Source organism: Primulina eburnea, chromosome 5, assembly GCF_022965805.1.
Source record: "Primulina eburnea isolate SZY01 chromosome 5, ASM2296580v1, whole genome shotgun sequence".
Classification (NCBI taxonomy): domain Eukaryota; kingdom Viridiplantae; phylum Streptophyta; class Magnoliopsida; order Lamiales; family Gesneriaceae; genus Primulina; species Primulina eburnea.
In genome coordinates, this window is record NC_133105.1 from 4,747,604 (window position 1) to 4,762,348 (window position 14,745).

At 34.6% G+C, this 14,745-nt stretch overlaps 2 protein-coding genes and 1 pseudogene across 3 annotated transcripts; 2 read left to right on the top strand and 1 right to left on the bottom strand.

Moving 5' to 3' along the window:
• Nucleotides 1-4,353: 4,353 nt before the first annotated feature.
• On the top strand, nucleotides 4,354-6,186 carry LOC140831653 (transmembrane emp24 domain-containing protein p24delta3-like; annotated as a pseudogene).
• Nucleotides 6,187-7,055: 869 nt separating this feature from the next.
• LOC140832566 (BTB/POZ domain-containing protein At1g21780-like) lies at nucleotides 7,056-9,001 on the top strand. Its single transcript, XM_073196655.1, has 4 exons — nucleotides 7,056-7,241; nucleotides 7,320-7,465; nucleotides 7,848-7,963; nucleotides 8,272-9,001. The coding sequence occupies exons 1-4, from the start codon at nucleotides 7,126-7,128 to the stop codon at nucleotides 8,875-8,877; spliced, it is 984 nt and encodes a 327-aa protein (XP_073052756.1). The 5' UTR covers nucleotides 7,056-7,125; the 3' UTR covers nucleotides 8,878-9,001.
• Nucleotides 9,002-9,576: 575 nt separating this feature from the next.
• On the bottom strand, nucleotides 9,577-13,150 carry LOC140832567 (chlorophyllide a oxygenase, chloroplastic-like). 2 transcript variants are annotated; one of them, XM_073196658.1, is made up of 9 exons: nucleotides 12,970-13,150; nucleotides 12,080-12,316; nucleotides 11,819-11,923; nucleotides 11,370-11,651; nucleotides 11,149-11,296; nucleotides 10,816-11,000; nucleotides 10,602-10,714; nucleotides 10,195-10,489; nucleotides 9,577-10,082 (listed from the first exon to the last, which is right to left on the bottom strand). In XM_073196658.1, exons 1-9 carry the CDS (start codon nucleotides 13,045-13,047, stop codon nucleotides 9,912-9,914), a joined length of 1,614 nt encoding a protein of 537 aa, XP_073052759.1. In that variant the 5' UTR covers nucleotides 13,048-13,150; the 3' UTR covers nucleotides 9,577-9,911. The 2 variants fall into 2 exon arrangements, with proteins under 2 accessions (XP_073052759.1, XP_073052758.1); XM_073196657.1 differs by having other exon boundaries at nucleotides 12,080-12,343; nucleotides 12,970-13,132.
• Between the last annotated feature and the right edge of the window lie 1,595 nt (nucleotides 13,151-14,745).

Here is a 14,745-nt window from a genome sequence, read left to right on the forward strand (position 1 = left end):
ATGAAGTCATTAAATTTGTCTTGGAAATATTTTTGTTAGTCTCAAGATATTTAATGCTATATTTTACTATTTTTGGACGGGAAAATAATAGTAATCTATTTTTTGTGGACTTTTCTGTTTTTACATATGAATTCTCATTTGAATCACAGTTGGGCATTATAAGGTCTCATGAACTAAAATACACACACACACACACACTAATGTAGCTAGCTATATATTCAATGAGCATCGCATTATGATCTGTTGTCCGATAGATTCATGACAGAGTGGCAATTTTTGATTGTCATGTAATTTGTTCACATGTTTACACATTGTAGTCGGCGACTCGTCGCTAGAATACGAGCACGGATATTCTACATGTTAATCATTTCAACAATTGTGATCTGATATATATGGGGAAAAACCAATATCTATCCAATTCACTTGTTGTGAGGTTTATTAAATACACAAGTCTCATCCATTTGTTGTGTATTTATACAGTACTACAAATACTTTTAACAACAATGATACAATTTCAATGTGCTTGCTTCCTCTGAAGTTAGATCTATTAATGTGGAATTTGGACCGAGTCTTCCACAGAAAAAGGGAAATAAAAATCTCATAATTAATTACGTATGTATGTACGTATGTCTGTCTGAGGATTGTCAATTTTTTCAAAGGCCAACAAAATTCTTGCTCAGAAAATGAAAATGCAAGACTTTTAATTTTCAGTTGTCCGACTGGAATCCATATTTATCATCAATAAACCATAATTTTAAGTATAAAATAGTTGATTAATCTACATTTCTTGTAACCACAAGTTATCCTCGAAAATGACTTTAATTATACCTCCAAGTCATTTGGCCACATGGGGTGGCTCATAATCAATCACATCATTATATTATATACATAAATTAATCAATCAATATAAATATATATTAGACTAAAGTTAAATAATGATATTCAAAATATATAGTTCTTATTTAAACATCCTGAATATTATCTTACAACAGACGTGTACTGCTAGAAACATAGGATCCTGTCATCAGTAGCTTCCCGGAGTGTTCTTTGTGTTTGAAAATTTTGATTAAAAAAGAGAATGCATATGCACTCACATACATTGATATGCATGTGCATGTATGAATACAGCAACGGCTCGAAGTTATCTGTACTTGAAAATGCAAATATATAATCAAATTCATTTAAAAAAATTTTAAAAAAAAATTCAAATTTTATTCTCCATTTATTTGTGTTTGACATAAAACAAACTATATAAATGAATATATATATATAATAGAAAATTTTAATGAATTTCTGGATAGTCGATGTACACATAAATTTATATAAATTTAAGTAAATAAAAACAAAGTGGGATTCAAAAATAGAATTATTAACCCATTGGATAAGAAAACAGCTTGTGCTTCTCTGTCATGCATGACAAACAAAAAAACGCGTTTTCGGGCCCTTATCTTTATTTATTATCTGAATCTCTCTTTTTTCTTTTTTCTTTTTTTATTATTTATTATTCAGTCTTTAAGAAATCAAGGTAGAGAGGAAAATACGATCAAAAAATAATTTAGATTTGTAGTATAATTACGATGAATTTTTTGAGGAAAAAAGCAACTGTATGATGGGCCAATAAGTTTACGTATGCATGGATTGAATTTTTGGGTTTCAAAGTTGTTACTTTTATTTTTATAGGATTTGGAAGCGATTCCCTCTTTGTTGCACGGTTCAACCACTTAAAAGAAAATTAAAGATGTCTTTTGCTTTAAAAATGCGATTACACGCATAAGAACGTGGTGATGACAAAATAGCCTTTTCCATGTGGGGTCATTGTTCACATTTAAGGAATTAGTCAAGATAAATGTTACCAACAGACGGATAGTTAGAACACTGACGTGTATAATGTTACATCGATATCCATAAAAAAAAAACATCACTAAAATCGAAAGATACGCGACTAGTAAAAGTGAATTTTAACAACACGGATGACCAAAACGACATAAAAACTAACATCCAACATCAAAATTATAATTTTCTCAGTCGATAATTTAAAATTAAATATTTGAGATATGGTCATGTATAAGAAAAACACTATTCGAAGCCGCGTCGAATGAAAATTTTCAAACAAGTTGCCTGAAATTAATGTGTGGCTTTCATCTCCTAACAAAAATTGGGTCGAATCTATCAGAGTACATGCAATGTAGCTAAGGTCGGATCACTTTGAAATTTGGTATCTGAGCGGTCCATATCTTTCGAGTCGTTACGTTCCATTGGGTGCTTTAAGATTTTGTATCCCTACCTAAATAATTATTGGTCGAGTACATAAGAATTTATTATATCATTTTTCTATTCCTAAAATTTCCTAACAACGCTTTCCTGATTTTTCCTAATTCAAACAACAATTTTATTTGACTTACCTCTTAATTATGTATTCCTCAAACTAACTTCTGATATCATAAAGTTGGAAACTCTCTTCTCTCTATAATAAATATCATAAATATGATGGCATCTCCGCTCCAATTCCATTTTTTTAATCGAGGATTCTCCATTTAATAATAGTGGGATTAAGTCTTTATCAGGCCTCCAAATCCGATTCTATCTAATTGATTTGAAAATTCTTATTTCGATTTTGCGGACATTAAATCTTGATCCTAGTCCTCATACTCTGGATTGATAAGGAGATGGGCCGGATTTGTCATTATCATCTCCGATTTGATGTGAATTAAATCACTATCTATATCATCGTTTCAAATATCGATTGAATTAACGAAAAAAACCTTCAAATTCATTTAAACAATATTGATGAAATAATCTAATTACATATATAAATACTTACTTAAACAACTCAGACTATTGTAGTTCATGGTTTTAATAAACAAAAAAGATGTAACCACATAAATCTAATTTGTTTACAAGTTGGATCATGAAAAGATTTGAACATCATGAATTTGAGTTTTTTGTTAATTATTAAAAAAAATAATTATTATTAATGATATTATTATCGAGAGTTTCTGGACAGGTTTGAGAATAGAGATAATACTTTAATACCCGTCCCCGATTTTCAAATCTCCAAACTCGTCTCATTTCGAGTTTTTTCCACAGGGTTTTAAATATCCGAATAAAATTGTCACTCTCCATAGGTTGAGTCTCACACTCACTCAAATAATTCGAGAGAGTGCCTAGGATTGTCATATGAATAAGAGTGAGTCTCATGTGAGACCATCTCACGGATCTTAATCTGTGAGACGGGTAAACTATCCATATTCACAATAAAAAGTAACAATCTTAGCATAAAAAATAATATTTTTTTATGGATAACCCAAATAAGAGATCCGTCTCACAAATACGACCCGTGAGACCATCTCACACAAGTTTTTGCCTATGAATAATTCCGTCCTCACAAAACTAGCCTTATCGATTGTATTACCCTTTGAATCCTTGATCTATGAATGCCACATTTAAGACACTAAATATGTACTAAAAATAAAATAAAAAAAGTCCAAAATTCCATGAATAAACAAACTATATCATTACATCCGATAATCTTGTACATTGGAAAGTGATGGACTTGGTGTCCAAAATAAAAACTTAAGATTCACATGACAATCGAATTCACCGAATAAACCGAAGCAAAGGAGGAATAAGTAAGCAAAACAAAACAAAAATGGCTGCGGTGCGAAAGGACGCTCCGTACGTACCTCGAGCACATCCGGACCACTGAAAAGACATCGCAATAATGTAGAACTGAATCGAGACCAGCTATTGCCAGAACTATTTTGTCTGCCTTTAGTTAAACAATTGTTCTCTCTTTTTATCAATGGAGTAAAAAAACAACTGATTATGATTTTAATTTGCAGACGAGAAAAACTTTTGTCCATGCAACATAAAAATATTATTCACATAAATATATTTGCAAAATCATTGATTTTTCTGGTGACTTGAGAGATTATTAATTACTTGAGCCATTTTAACTTCCGAATATCTCCTCGATTTGTTGGATTACCCGATATGGGCCTTCAGCACACTAAAATATGGCCCATATAAGTCCAGGTCTACATAATGTATAATTCTTGCGGCCCAAAGAAGACTGAAACAAAGCTATTGCAACAAAATGGAAGCGCGTGGGTGGACTTCCAATCCTTGTCCGAACTGGAGGACCTAGTCAAACAAGAGGCTCAATTTGATTGGATGAAATGAAACCTTCTGCGTGGCGCCAACAATTTGACTCGCCGATCCCAATCGCATGTCCACGTGCGTTTGCTCACTTCCACTACAAAACCTTAGCAAGTCCCTCCCCGTTTCAGTCAAACCTATACTGCCTGTGCTCTCTACACAACAATAACATACATACATACACATACATATAGAATGAAGTTGGTGGAGGCAGCAGCGGTGCTACTGGTGGTGGTTGTGGTGGCGCCGGCGGTGCGTGGGTTGTGGGTGGACCTGCCGAGAACTGGGACAAAGTGCGTGTCGGAGGAATTACACAACAACGTGGCTGATTTCCACTCCTTCTTCGGCCAAAAACGATGACGTGAATCATACCGTCTTACCCTCCATGTCTGTTAAGGTTAATCATCGCTTTCCCTTTTACACAATGCCTGTTCTCTGTCTGTGTGGAGCGAAACGGAGAATTGAGTGATATAATTCTGGCGTTGCTTTGATCTTCGATTCGTTTCAATACAAATTTTCAATCAGACTTCATTTTTCCCCTTTAAGTTTTCAGTTTGTGCAAATGCTAGATCAATCGTAGTGCTTGCATTTATTGGATAAAAGAATTTGCTTTTATTTTTTTTCCCCTGGAATGAATTTGGAGGAAATTGACAAAATTTTCCACACGGCCTAACAAAATGGCATATCGGTTGTAATCCGTAATGACACTTCCCTTGACTTTGTTGCATAATAGAAACATAATATTATGACATGAATTCTAGTTTCGGATTTGATTTATGAGTGTTTTAAGAGTTATTTTATCCATCCAATGTTTGGCATACTAAAGTACATATCTTACTTGATATAATAGTAGTATACATAAACAAAGAAAAATATTCTTGTTTTGCTGTTGGATGAACTGCTCACATCGATGTGTATATAACAAGTTTCAGAGTGTTTTAAGACTCGACCATGAAACTTTACTGAATTTGGGTTCAGCGGATCAAATCTAGCTTACGCTCTTGGGACATGACTCCGTCTCGAAAGTCTTATGATTTGCAAACTCGTTTTAATTCGTCTTTGTCTTAACGCTGTTCTTGTAATGTGCATCTTAGGTTACTTCACCTTATGGAAAGAATCTCTATCACCAAGAAAAAGTCTCTTATGGTCAGTTTTCTTTAACTACAACTGAGACTGGCAGCCACATGGCGTGCTTTACAGTTGATGGAGAGCAACATGGAGGTAAAACCGTGACCGTGGGCATTGACTGGAAAACGGGAATTTCTGCAAAAGATTGGGACTTGGTAGCAAAAAAAGAAAAAATTGAGGCTAGTTTATTTACTTCTCATCTTTGTTTATACAGTTGTCTGGATTGAGGATAGTTGATATTCAAGACATTCTTGTCATCTCTATCACTCGTAACTCTCCTTTAGCATTCTCACATATCGTATATTAAATTTGTTTGCAGGGTCTTGAACTTGAGTTAAAAAAGCTCGAAGGAATTGTGCAAGCAATTCGTGACAATATGAATTATATGATGTCTAGGTAAATTTCCATGGCTAAAATCGATTATTCTTTTCCCTTTTTTTGTTTACCTGTTAGTGGGGTGATTTACAGATGTAATGTTCGAGTGGGGAAAACTTACATTTTTAAATATGTTCCGTTTTCTTGTGCAGGGAAATGGATATGAGGGAAGTGAGCGAGACGACGAATGGTAGAGTGGCTCGGTTTAGCATTATGTCTCTTGGCATCTGCATTGTAGCCTCAGTTTCGCAATCTTTGTATTTGAGGCGGTATTTTCGGAAGAAGAAACTAATCTAGAGTGCCCTTTTATAGAATTTGCAGTTACATAAAATTTGAGAGGAAATTATTAGTTCAGTGATTTCTTTTATGGGCTGAAAGCCTGAAACCTCATTCGTATGATTATTCTTGCCCGAATTTCTTTAATTTGTTCCTTGCTTTTTCCGTTGCCAATAGTGTTGGGGAGAAACAATAGCTAGTATTATAAAATTCGACCATCACATTAAGTCAATTAATCCAACGGAAATAATCAAAGAGTGAGTCTCATGTGAAACCATCTCACGGATAATAATCCGTGAGACCGATCAACCCTACACATATTCACGATAAAAAATAATACTCTTAGCATAAAAGGTAACATAAAAAGTAATAATTTTTCATGGGTGACTCAAATAAGAGATCCGTCTCACAAATACGACCCGTGAGACCGTCTAACACAAGTTTTTGTCATAATCAAAATAATTAGATTAATCGAAACGAGTATTTTCTTTGTAAAGTGATAAAAACTTTTGTGAGACGGTTTCACGGGTCGTATTTTGTGAAACAGATATCTTATTTGGATCATCCATGAAAAAATAGTACTTTTTATGCTAAGAGCATTACTTTTTATTATGAATATCAGTAAGATTAACCAATCTCACATATAAAGATTCGTGAGATCGTCTCACAAAAGAACTACTATTAGGTGATTTGATTATTGTGTGTGTTGAATATTATACATATTTCCTAAATTACGTGCCACTAAAATATGGACAATTTACATATCCATCTATACTTACCGTGTTATAATAGTGTACCTAATTAGAGTAACTATCGATAGTAAAGAATATCAATTTTTTCCCAATTTTATATCAATATTATAAGAGTTGGTTTATGTGAGTATGTGACAGTGTTTCATTGATTTTTATCCGCGAAATATGTGGATTGTGACAAATAAATTTTTGACATAAATATAATATTTTTATAAATTAGTTTGTACAGAAGATCTCTATGACAAAAGTAAAAGTTTTTTATTTTTAAATTTACTTTTAATCATTATTATTTAATTAATAAAAAAAGGAATAAGTTAATTGAATGACTAGAATGCCCCCCGTCACGCTTCCTTACATCTTAAGTCAACAATTCCTTCACAAGCTCAAGTAGACTTCGCTTTCCGCCACTTCCAGCCTGAACTCTGAGAGAGCAACAATGGCGGACACGAAAGTGGAAACTATAGCAAGATTAGCACAGTGGAAAGTGGAAAATTTCGGGCCAACCTCGGCTTACAAAAGATCCGAACCTTTCAAAATCGGCATATGGAATTGGTACTGATTTGCATAAACTTGTATTTGATCACCAATTTAAATCCAATTTCTGGTTTTGACGAATTTCAACTTTCACAGGCATCTATCCGTGGAGAAGAGTCGATCAGTTTATATCCGGCTTTTCCCGGAACCATCTCGGGTTTCGAAAGATCAGCCGCCGATTGCCCGGTTTGTTCTACGAGTCACCACAGCTGGCTCCAATCGAAGGCCCTATATTTCGCCGAGTATGTATTTATCTGCGTTTTTTTTTTGTTATTCTGAATTCGTTGACCTTTACTTGTAAAATCGTGGATGAAAATCTTTTTATTCTACTTTTTTCTATCACATGTCTGTTGGGTTTCAAAAGTTGAGAACGTTAACTTATGAGCTTTTGGAAAGCATCAAATTACCTCGTAAAGAAATCAAATTTTTAGAATATACTTTTTACTGCGAGACTTCTGCTTCACGCTCAATCATTACCCTGAGGAGGTTTGATGAGCAAAGTGAATGAATAAATGCTTGAATGTGAATTTCGATGTACCAATGGAGTTTTTTTTTACTTATGTGGAGTCGTGGATTGCCTTTTGTATATGTTCATTGAAAATACGGTAATGGTTTTATGCTCAGTCCACGAGAGATTGCTGCGGACAAGTGATGACTTTGCCTGCCCAGTGGATGTTAACTTTCAAGGCCGATTCGTCATTGATGTAGAGTTTCTGGACCTTAGGATTTGCGGTGCAAATGTGAGATGCTCTTGCTTGTTTGATCAAAACTTACACCAATTTTTTCTATCTGTTCAGTGTCTTTTATACATACATGAAAATATGATTTCGCCCCGCCATATAAATGTTTCAGCTCAGTTTTTTACCCTTTCTATAAAAAAGTCCGATCGACTCCAATGCTGAGATGCCATAGTTTTGAAGCCTCATGTAGCCAATGCATTTACACGAGTAACATTGTGAATCGGGATAGTAAACTTCTAGTAGATTTGTCCTTTTCTTTACTTATTTTTTATTCGTCCTTCGGATGTCCTCGTCCTGTGAAATTTAAGGGTGGAGAAGGAAGCTCTATATGGCCCAGTGACGGCATGATGCAATATCTGACGACACAAAGCACTCTCAGATGCCTCTCTCGCATGCTGGATGAAGCCATTTATTCAGATGTGACCATCAACACATGCGACGGAACCCTCCAAGCCCACAAAGCGATTCTTTCAGCTAGCTCCCCCGTTTTCCTTAGCATGTTCCAGCATAATCTCAAAGAAAAAGAATCATCCACCATCGACATCGAAGACCTGACATCCGAGTCCTGTATGGCCCTTCTCAGCTACTTGTACGGAACCATAAGTCAAGAAGATTTTTGGAAACATCGATTAGCATTACTAGGTGCAGCAAACAAGTATGATATCGTGGACTTGAAGGATGCATGCGAGGAGAGTCTTTTGGAAGATATCAACACGGGGAATGTGCTAGAGAGGCTGCAGGAGGCTTGGCTTTACCAGCTGAATAAACTGAAGAAAGGATGCATGATGTATTTGCTTGATTTTGGGAAGATTTATGATGTCAGAGACGAGATGAATGAATTCTTCAGACATGCCGATCGAGAACTGGCGGTCGAAATGTTCCAAGAGTTGCTTGCAGTTTGGAAACCAGCGTAAGTATGTGTTGTACTCCTAAGATTTGTAATCGAGAACAGTATCATATATAAGTGTTATATTATATGAAAATGTTATATGTAAAATGACGTTTACATTAGATTACATATTGCTTTAAAATATCAAACTTATCCTTACATTTTATTTGAAAAAACTCTTTCAAAAATACAGTTAGAATATTTTTGTAATTTCAAATGCTATCTGTAACCCAATACCGAACTATAGAAAATAGATTTACTCAAATTCATTTCAAATTAACATAACCAATCAAATTAAATATCATAAAATATTCAAGCTGAAACAATCAAAGTTTTGTGTTTCCATAATTTAATTAAAAAATTTTTTCATCTATATATTACTGAATCAAAATGAGCCAACGTAGCTTGTAAAAATAGTAATCAATCCATCAAGCTGATCAAATCAAACAATACTTATTTAACATAAAAATTTGCGTGAAAGCGACTCAAGAGCCAATTTTGTAAGAAAGTTTTCTTATTTGAGTATTTATTTATTTTAAAAGTATTCCTTAAATATGAGTAAAGTTGACGTAAAATCGTCTCACAATAAACTTATTATTTATTTGATTAGTTTTTTATTATATTATATTATATTATATTATGAGTTATCTTAATATTTAATTAAAGTTTTAATTGATTTGATGAAATTTTATTTAAAATTACAATTATAACATCATTATATAAATTTATACTTTTTTAAGATTCAAACTTTGAACTGTCATAATCATTGATTCATGGTACATCAGGTCGTAGCTATCAACAGGGGGTGGGAGTTGAGAATAATAAATGAGATTGCTGCAGAACTATACACAAAAAACTTGGCAGGAGAAAAAATTATGTGTACAGTTGCTCTTATTTGCCCAAAGGGTGTGCGCTATATTTCCAGATACTGAGCTTCAGCTGGGATTTTCTTGTAAGAACGAATACTGTAGAACAGTTTAGTTAAGGTCTGGATCATTCTGTTTCGGAAGGGTTCATGATGGTGTATGAAGATCAATGGGAGAAAAAAGAATAAATACTCTACGTTGATTTGCTCAAAGGAGATTGGTTAGATCCTTGTTCCACCGAGTCTCTCCATAGCCTGTACCTGACTCCAAGCTTATCATAAGATACAGGCATATTCCATATATTTGCGCCGTTCAGCATTCGCTCCTGTTGACCAATCACAAGACGCAGATCCTCGTTCAAAACCTGTTCAAGTGTAAGCTGGGATTTGATCAGATATTTATGGAGCATCCAAGGAATTGGAATAGCAGAGTTTTTTTCAGGCAGAAACATAGACAAGAAAAAACCAAGAATGTACCTTTTCAGCAAAATGTATCCACAGGTATTGCATGAAAGGAATGTGTTTTAAGATAGGAGCAAAGTCCAATGACATCCTGTACAACAATCTGGTCTTCTGTCTAGATGAAGGTAGGCAAACATGAAGTTGGTGCAGATGTGTTGAACACTCTCTTGTACTCTGCCCCTCTAATTTCCCAGGTTTCGAGATTCCAATAGTAGACAACACCATACAAGGCGGACGGAATTCCATATCAATTGGATAAGGATCCCAGTATCCTTGCATTCCAGACGCCGGAGTCAAAAATTTCACCAAGCTGTGAAGACAACAACAAAAGAAGAAAAAATAAGTGAGTTGTGCATAGTAATTTTTCTGGTGACACGCTGACACTGATGTAATAAACGCATAAGTTGGCCCGATTAACAAACCTGGGAACACTCCATCCCTTAGCAAATGTAGAAGTGTGGGTGAAAGGAGCATGTGCAAGGTCCAAAAGATTGTCCAGAAGCAGCCCATGTTCCACCGGAAGTTCCATTACAATCTGCCATGTCAAGGGCATAAGAAGAATCACGATAAAAATATATTTATAATGAAAAGTTTGATGAACAGACATGACATAATATGTTTAGGAGCAAAAAATACCTCGGCATGTATTTGAAATCCTGATGGTGGTAATAAAGAAGGGAGGTTAGCTGCAGGAGGATCCTCCCCCGGCCAAATCCATATCATTCCCTCTTGCTCCAAACATGGCAAAGCTCTGATCTTGGCATGTAGTTTTTTAGTTGATGGCATTTTCTCACAATTTCCATCAGTTGAGTATTCCCACCCTGATGTTGAAAATTAAGTGAAAAGTATAAGTTTATAATCAAATACAGATCATCAAGTTGTCCTATGAAACACACCAGTTGACGGTTCCAACTAATGGCCACGCCCCGAATCGCACATAAAATTTCCGGATGATACTCTTAATCTTACCATGATAAGGACATTGAATACGACCCTCGTTGACTGAACCCAGATGAAGCGGGCAGGCTCTATGAGCACAAGTATTCTGGACACACCCTGGTTTGCCATCTTTCCCACGAAACAGAACCCAAGGTTCTTCAAAGCAGTCCATTGGGACCTTATACATAAAAGAAGTGTTGCTGAAGAAGTCCGAAATAACATGAAACAAATTTCCATTAAACAGTCCTCACCATGGTATCATCCTTCAGATCTGCAGAAAATGCAACAGGGTACCAAAAATTCTTCAAATTTGCACTATAAGGTTGGACAGGACCAGACACGTCAAGACCTCGTCGGGACTGCTTGCTGCTCTTCATAGTATCACGAAATTGAGCGGAAGAGGTACTTGGAGTAGAGGGTAGAGAGTAAGATTCTAAGATTTTTGTGTCTTGTAATATTTTATCGTTAACCAATGTTTCCATGTAAGCTAACTTGTCCAAAGCAGCAGAAACCCTTGATTCTGATATATGTACCTAAAAATATTCAAAAGTTAAAAAAGATGCAACCACAGATTACACCATAAATTTAGTTATTCAGCCACTGCTTGATATTTGACATCTCATCATACAAAATTGTTAGAATAGCTAAATTTCACGGTGTACTTGGTGGATTTTGAGAAAACTCGTTGAGTAATATATACCTGATTGTGAGCTACTACAAGTTCCTCCTGCAACTCTGCGAGATCCTTCTTCAGGGTTCCTATTGATTTGAATTCACGAGCCAGAGGATTTAATACCTCCACAACCTACACAACATTATAGAATTTGAGAACATCCGAAACCATGGAAAACTTACCAAATTCAAATATATCAATTCCAATACAGTTTAACAATGCACCATCAAACAATATCAGATTTGGTCTTCCAAAAGAACAGAAAGAGCAGACATCTCATTAACCAACCTTTTCGTGCAGAAGCATGATTGTAAGAACATCTTGTCGAGCCTTCCAATCGCAGTATTGTATATCATATCGCGCCACTTCCAAAGCTTGATTCACATCAAGAAACTTGCCTTTATTGGTGGGAACCTTAGATCGCGGATCTTCTACATCAAAAAGTGTAGTCCACGGGCTTTTCCTTTCGACGAAACCATCGTTTTCACCAATAATAGCAAATACTCTAAATCCTCCTCTGACAGCCTGTGAGACTCCAAAGAAACACCATGGCTGAGCTAAGGATAAAAAATTTAAACTTAAATAGAGATTGAAAAAAATAGTTTGTGGATTCTGAAAACACAAGGGTAACGGGACACCGTAGTTTATGAGTTTTTAGCTAAATACCAAAGATCAGCGGTAAACATGAGCAAAATGTTGCCTCATACATTGAGGAAATGTAAACCCCCATTATTAAAAATATAAAAAGGTTAAAACTTTCTGAACAGAAAGGAGTGAGCACAGTGAACATAAAATCTTCTAATTGTAGCTCTCTCGTTTTGTTTCCCTGAAAAGGAAAACCTTCTGCTTTCAAATGCCATATATATAAATAAAATCCAGAATGCTATATTTCATAAACTGTCTCCTCAAATATCTCCTACACTATAATGTCACAGAGCACCATCCATTAACGATAGACAACATAGATGGTGTGATCAAATGCAAAGTCTCAGCACCTCAGAGCAACTTAAGACCACATCGGAATTAACCAAAATAAAAAAACCAATTCAACTGTTATTAATGGAGCTGATGAGTGAACACAAATACGAAAACAAACCACTATAACTCGATCAAGGAACCATTTAAAAAACACACAGAAATTGTAAAGAAAGAGAAGAAAAAAACCGTAAGGGAAGCACCTTTTTGCTGTTGTTCTTGGAAGAGCGGCAGAATGAGAGTGGAAGAGCAAGAGCAGCAGCCGTGGCAATGGCAGACATGGGGGAAACTCGGGTCGGGTCGAAAGTCAGCAAGGCAATCCGAGCTTAGAGAGAGAAAGGCGGGCCAATATATTTGATCCGCAAAAGATTTAATTGTTGATAAGTGATTGGTATTTCGCGCGATCTCGATTACCATTCCATGGATTGCCAGCTGGAATTTCGTGGGCTTCTCTCCGATTCCCTCGTGGCACCTTCCTCCCCCACAATTTTTCTCTCTTATTTTTTTGGTCCATCCTCCTCCATAAATTCTTGAATTACATCGTTTTTGAATTTTAAAGAGTATATTTCTTCCTCTTGTTTGTAATTCAATCTGCTCTCACATTGTATTATATATATAGATAATGTGAAAACTAAATAAAAAAATTAGATCTTACGATTTTGTAAAATTGCATGAATACCTCTGCAACATTTGAAAATATAGTGAATTAAAGTATTTTCATTATATCTCATAGTGATCAAAATAGTCGACGGACAAAACGGTTAAAAAGAAAACCAAATTTGCTACAAATCATAATAAAAACCGGCTTGACTAGTTCGGAAATAATCTAAACTAATCGTACAATGCCAGTTGTTGTATCTGTGTCATCCAGCTCAATCTTACAGCATCCAACTAACATAAATAATGTTCGAACAAGTTTAATCGATCTGAAATAAGATTTTTATCAAATTGAGTTTTTTCTAACTGTTTTGTTCCTAGTCATTCGATCACTCATCTATGAGATATCACCAAAATAATTCAACTCGATAGATTTTTAGCGCATATGTATTCGTGTAACTTTTATAAATATTAAGATATAAGATGTCTATTTAATTTTCATAAAAAAGAAGTGTGAAAATTCAATGTTTCACAGGGGTTAGTCGCAAAAAACTCTAAAATAAAATATAAAGAAAAGAATAAAACTATCAAGAAAGTGTTCTCATAAATTATTTAAGCGTCGAGATGTTGTCAATCTAACTTATATGGCCTCTAAAGTGAAATAATATTTTTATCATAAAAAATAATATTTTTTTAATAAATTAGGTTGAATGGGAGATTTATCTTACAAAATGGACTCGTGAGACGTCTCATACGAAGTTTTGTACAAAAAATAATATTATAATATAGGAAATTCATGCAGTTAGTTTGCTAACATAGTGCTTTGGACAAATACAAAATTACACTATGAATTCATATAATTAGTATACGGTGATTTGTATTATATAGAATAAAAATATATTAATTTTATATATACAGTTAAATATGAACGTTATATACGTTTGGTTCAATATTTTAACTAAGCATATGACTAATAATTTGTGGGGGAATATTGGATGTTTCTATATTTATGATGTAAGCACACTATTTTATTTTATTTTATTTGTAGCCGTTAATAATTAATTGATCTAAAAAATAAAATTGACCTTTTTTGGACTAAGAACAACGATCTTCATCACCAGCCTCAAAACTGACGTTGCTCATCTTCTTCTATCAACTCTTCCTCGTTCTTATCTGAGATAGGTTTGGTGGGTGAGTGATATGATTGTCACTCAGTAAGCAGGGGCGGGAATAACTCCCAGTTTTCGAAATCGTTTTCAACAGAAACAGAAATACAATAATATACTGAAAACTCGTATTTCATAACAGAAATCAGAATTCAAAATTTACAGGTTTCAGAACAGAATTCAGAATTAGTAAGCACTGAACATGTTAGTGAATTT